The sequence below is a fragment of the Aythya marila genome (genome assembly GCF_965140915.1).
Source record: "Aythya marila genome assembly, chromosome: 1".
In the NCBI taxonomy this organism is placed as follows: domain Eukaryota; kingdom Metazoa; phylum Chordata; class Aves; order Anseriformes; family Anatidae; genus Aythya; species Aythya marila.
Window position 1 is genome coordinate 70,554,432 of NC_139042.1, and position 6,000 is coordinate 70,560,431.

General features: G+C 44.0%; 1 protein-coding gene across 2 annotated transcripts in view; it reads left to right on the forward strand.

The window, feature by feature from the left end:
* The window catches only part of JADE3 (jade family PHD finger 3), a gene marked incomplete at its 3' end in the record, with an annotated part of 54,091 nt that extends 48,091 nt beyond the window's left edge, over positions 1-6,000 (forward strand). For both annotated transcript variants that reach the window (XM_082782016.1, XM_082782017.1), the window contains 4 exons: positions 448-564; positions 1,027-1,500; positions 3,482-3,599; positions 5,099-6,000. In XM_082782016.1, coding sequence (XP_082638142.1) covers positions 448-564; positions 1,027-1,500; positions 3,482-3,599; positions 5,099-6,000 — 1,611 coding nt within the window. The remainder of the gene's footprint in view (positions 1-447; positions 565-1,026; positions 1,501-3,481; positions 3,600-5,098) is intronic.

Genomic DNA, 6,000 nt, shown 5'->3' on the forward strand with positions numbered 1-6,000 from the left:
AGCTCGTGTAGCGGATCTGTGGATCTTAAAGAAGGAACTTCTCAGGTAAGTGACTAAGTGTTCCTGTTTTGTTCTGAGTAGCTCGCTTTTTGGTACTTTTTAAGTTAGATCTGCTTAAGCAACACAGGAAAAAAAAAATAAAGAATCGAAAGGGAATAAACTTAGCTATCATTTACTGTAGTCTCTTAAATGATTCATAACAAGGCATACTGCAGATGCCTAAAATCTTCTGAAGAGTTGCAACTTCTAGCCACCAGGTTGAACTAATTGTATTCCTCAGCATGGTTTTCCACATGCAGGATCTTCTGGGGTCACTTGCTAAGAAGCATGAGCACATAGATATCTCTGAACAAGATAAATGTGTGGTCATACTTCTTGTTCTAATATTAGTGGAGAGCTTGTCTTTATTGCCTTGCTAACTGTTTCCATGCTGCTTTTTGTTTTCAGGTCAGTATTGCTTGCCCAGAAAGGATGGAGCCGATCACAAAGGTGTCTCACATTCCACCAAGTCGATGGGCTTTAGTGTGTAGTTTATGCAAACTGAAAACTGGTGCTTGCATTCAGGTATGTGCTTGTTTTCCTCTGACTCAGTCTGTGAGATGAGGATTTTTTTTTATTTTATTTTTCCTGTATTTGGAGATGTTATGATGAAGACAATCGTAGGATAGCTGCCTACTTTTTCATAGCTGTCTGCTAACAAATTAGTTCCCTAAGTGCTTCAGTGTAGAGAGTTAGGAGTTGGTCTCAGTTGCCTCCTTCTGAGTAAGGCTGAGAAGTGTAAGTACTGGTAGTATGTGGATCAGAGGTGGATCCTTCCACTGAACACTGTTCAAAAACAAGAAAATACCAGATCACATGATACTAACATGATACCAACTTCGAAGAGATCAACAGGTATTTCTAAGAGTGCTTAAGAGATGATTTGGTAGGAATAAACTTTAATGTAATGAAGATACATATTTTTTTTTTCTGGTTTGTTTCTACTCTTGGTGACTGAGTGTTTTTTCCCTTTTCTTCCATCTGTAGTGCTCCGTGAAAAGCTGCATCACTGCCTTTCATGTCACCTGTGCCTTCGAGCATAGCTTAGAGATGAAGACTATCCTGGATGACGGGGATGAGGTCAAGTTCAAGTCGTATTGTCTGAAGCATAGCAAGAACAAACAGAACTCGCTGCCTGATGTTGATGAGCATCCCAAAACTATGTCGGACCAGAAGCAAACGGAGAGCGAGAAAACCAGTTTACGAGCCCAGAAGCTCCGAGAGCTGGAAGAAGAGTTTTACTCACTCGTTAAAGTGGAGGACGTTGCAGCAGAACTGGGTCTTCCTAAACTTGCTGTAGACTTCATCTACAATTACTGGAAATTAAAGCGAAAAAGTAACTTTAACAAACCATTGTTTCCTCCCAAGGAGGATGAAGAAAATGGCTTAGTGCAGCCAAAAGAAGATAGCATTCATACTCGCATGAGGATGTTCATGCATTTGAGGCAGGACCTAGAGAGGGTAAGAGTTTAACTGGTAAAGTTTTGAAAAACTGTGTGCAGGTGAGCAGCAGCTTTGTCTTTGGACAGAAGTGGGAATGGGAAGAGCACAGGGAGACGATTTAGAAAATAATAAGAGGTAAGGCCTTCAGCTCCATTCTTGTGAAGTACGCAATGCAAAATTCTCTGCGTTGAAAACTAATTTGTGTAGGCAAAGCAGCAGGTATTCTTTGGTGAGTGCGCCTGAAGCTTTTGGGGAATTCTAGAAGTGAATTAAAACATCATCATGGTTTGAGGGCGATCGGGTGAAGTTCTGGGTGGTTAACTACCACAGGGGCTTCTTGGCTTCACGGACAAAGAAGAGGGATGCTGGCCCGTGCTCAGGCAGCTTCCCGTGACTTCTGATTCAGGTCCCTGACTCACCTCTCCTCTTGGGCAGCGTGCTGCTGTTGGCTGGCCCTAGGTAGCGGGCGGGCTGAATCACTGCTCGCGCTCCTGAGCTGGGCGATTTCCCTGCACGTGGCTGCCCGAGGTGCTGCTGGTGGTTAGCTGCTGGAAAACAGCCCGCCGAGTCTAGCACTGCTCGTGGCTTTGCTGAGCAGGATGAAAAGGAAATGGTCTTTTTAGCAGTATCTAGCTCAGAGGTCGCTAGCCAGCATTTGGAAAAGGTGGAGTTCTTGAGGAAAATCCAGAGTAGGTATTTATTCTGGCAGCACCACAGACTGATGCCTTCTGGCAGCTGGTGGGGAGGAAGACAGGTTTGTTACCATATGGGGCTGCTGATCACCTGTGGTTTGCAAGAGCTTAGAGATGGGTGGTGAACCTAAGGCATATTCAAGCCTGGATCTCTTTTTCCAGGACAACTTCAAATATGGGTTCTTATTTAAAAAGAAAAGAAAACAAAACAAACAAAAAAAAAACTTCAAATGGAGGGTTTTGGGTTTGTTTTTGTTGTTTTTCTCTTTCAAGAAAGGATTTCAAGTTTTTCCTTTTGTTCAAAGAGTGGTTGGTTTGCATCTAATTGTGCTGAAATTGATGCACTTCCATTGAGTGGAAGCACTTCGTAGTTCGAGATGGCTCTCAAAGTTTCTGAACCTCTCATGCCACAAGAATTCGTGTTCAGTTACGTCTTGGTATGAAAATAAATTTGGGAATCTCCTTTCTGGGGAGAGAGGTTCCAGTTTCTGAACAGCTAAAGTTAGGTGTTCGGGGAAGTACACTTGGCAAATACCGTTCAGCCAGCCCCTATGCTTTTTCTGTGTTGTGCCCACTCTTTCAGGTCAGTGTTACAAACTTGCGGTGCCTCTTCCTGTTTGCCTTACAGGAGGGGGACGTACTGCTACTAATTCAAACAAGTAGTGAAAGTAGAACTGTGTGGAACTGCCATGCAGCCTGAAAACAAGCTGCTAAATGCATCAGCCAAATGTGTGAAAGGCACGAAAAGCTGCAGTGTTCTCTAAGGGGTGATCTACATGTTAATTCTGGTCTAAACTGGCCAGAATCTATTGGGTAGCTTTGTAAAAAGATATACTTTCAAATGTTGCAATAATTCTAGGAGGAACAAACTTAGTTTAGCTCTTGAAAATCATTCTGCAAAGCATTTCACAAGGAAATTCCAGGAGACTGGAGTGTGGACTGCAGTAACATCCCCAGCACAGCGTGTGGTTGAAGTAGGCTTACAGACAAGCAAGTCTTAGAAACTACGTGCTTTTGACTAGAATTTTGTTTGCTTACTGTGCTTGTAGGTGAAAACACATTCTGCTGCCTTGCAGAATGTATTCAAGACACTCATTAAACTGGTAATTAAAAATACTCAGGATTTGTTTTTTAAATTCGTGGTTACATATGTTTAGTATCAGTCATGAGATATTTGCCAAGGGATATTGCTCATCAAATTTGTATAATTCTGTTGTGGATACATTTTTTCTGTCCAGATTGTGTTTTTTTTTTTTTTTTTTTTTTTTTTTTAATTTGATGCTAAGTCTCCTGTTATTTCTCTGTAGGTAAGAAATCTCTGCTACATGGTAAGCAGGAGAGAGAAACTGAAGTTGTCGCACAGTAAAGTACACGAGCAGGTCTTCAATTTGCAAGTCCAGCTCATTAATCAGGAAATTGCTGCAGGTAATCACAGAAGTGTAAAATATTTACAAATCATAACTGTGTATAAACTAGGAAGCTGTGTGTTCTCATTGTGTTCTGGCTTAGTGTTTTAACGTTTGAGAGCTGCCTTAAAAATTGTCTTCAAATATTCAGTCAATGAAACTACCAACATAGACAAAATACTTTAATGTTTTAACACCTTAACTTGGATCTTTCACTCTTGGGCATATGCCTGTAAGTTATTAATTGCTCCGTTACCCACGTAGCAGAAATGAGCTGGTGGTGATCTCGAGGTTTTTGCTTCCTTGGGCTGCTGTTTTATGGTGCCGTTTCCCCACAGCAAGCTCTGCTGTCCCACTGAGATGTTCTTTTGCTTGCTGTAGTTAATTTCTTCAGGCAAAAAAGAGTGACTGATAGGAATGGCTCTTCTCGTGTTGCCTTGAATACTTGATGAGCAACATGAAGAGGCATTTCTTAGCTTGTCATCTCAGTTACTGTCCCTTCCTTCAGAAAGAGCCTAAGCACTCTGGTTTTTACCAGCGAGCAGTGACTGCTTTGGAAAGTTGATGTACCGAAACCAACCCTGCCCTTGATTTTCACTAAAAATGTGCCCTGAAATGAGGAACACAACATTTGAAAAGAGGAATGGTATATATTGCAGTGCAATTGCTTTTTTTCCTTAATTGGGACATCAGCTATTTCTGCAGTTGTGAAATGATGATCTTGATGTTCGTTCAAGATACACGTTGTGTTTTTTGTAACCAATTTAGAGTGAAGCCTTTGTGGCTTTTTGTCTGCCCCTGAAACATGGATAAGTTTCATTGGTACTGACAAGGTGGTGGGTTTTTTCTGTTTGTTTGTTGTTTTTCAGCTGGTTTAGATCAGCCTAGCTCTTTGCAGAAGCAGCAGTACTCTAAAGCACTTGGATTTTGTGTAAATAAACTTTATTAGAAATGTGTACCAAATTTATGTCTTTACAAAACCAAGTGCTTTTTTTTAAAAACTTACTAAAATATTTTGAGATATTTTGCAATGGCAGTGTGTGTGCACAATATAATAAAGACTCGTACATCAGAGTGAAAAGACTTTTAAAGCACAGAGAATTTTAAAATACGAAGCAGAGCTGAACCAAGTCCAAATTGCAGCTCAGTTTGAAGCATTGTTTCTTCTCTATCCAAAGCTGAATGTGAACCTTTTTTATAGCTTTGCTGGAACTACTTCTGTCATGTCTCAAAGCTGGTTCAGTTCACTGGCTTGAAGCCCTGTGAAAGGGCAGGCTGTTGTTTTTTAATGGAAATGTGAAGACGCTTACCTAAACGTTTGAAATGGTAGACGATTTGGGGCAGTTTTTGTTATTCTGCCTTGTCTGTAATGTCCTGAAATAATTTCACACCAGTTGTTTGCAGATGCTTCTTATTGCTGAATGACTTTTTAATGCACTGATAAAACTTACAGGTAACAGTGTGGTTACCCTCTTTAAGTCTTCTTTTCTTCTGCCCCCTCGTCTCTCTCTCATCCAGGCCATACCCTGACAAGTGCACTAGAGAACACGCTGTTCTACCCACCGCCCAGGATCACCCTGAAGTTAAAAATGCCCAAATCAGCACTAGGAGATTGCAAAAACAACTCCCTGAAGCCTGGCAACAGGCCGCTGTCTCCTGACAACAACAGCACTGCGTACGGCAAGAGGAGCGTGCCGGCGCCGAAGGAACCCTACGAAATCAAAGCGAAATCGTACCCCAGGTACCAGCACGAGGGCAGAAGCAACGGCTTGCTTGTCCCGGGGGGGATCGGCAAGCCCCGCGGCGAGGCGAAGGATTCGGGCCCCGTGCAGGTGTCCGAGTTTCACCGGGGCCAGCCCTCCGGGAAGCCCCTCGCGCTGCAGGCGGCCCTGCACGGGCAGGCGGCCATGGGGAACGGGCGGGCGCAGCAGGACGGCTCGCGGCTGGCGGCCAAGTCCAACGGGCTGCTGCTGGGCAGGGCCGGCGACGTGAGCCAGAGGGACAGCTCCAGCCAGACGCCCTACGAGCAGGACTCCGTGCTCGCGGCTCACCTGGCCGGCCAGAGCGGCTTCAGGAAATCCACCATGGAACATTTTAGCCGCTCCTTCAAAGAGGCTACCAACAGCCTGGTGAGGACCACGGAAGATCTGCGGTGCTGTGAGAAGCCGACGAGAAGGCTCGCCGCGAAAGACCGCTTGTGGAGCAAGCAGGCGCTCGAAGGTGCTCCCTACCAGGACAACGACGGGTACTGCCCCGACCTGGAGCTGAGTGACTCTGAAGCGGAAAGTGATGAAAATAAAGAGCAAGTGAGGTTACGGCGGAGTAGCTCGGAGAGAGAGAGCCCAAGCAAGGACTTCGGAAGAGATTGTCACAATAGAAACAAAAAGAACATGATTTCTCACGGTTCGGTACAAAGGTGA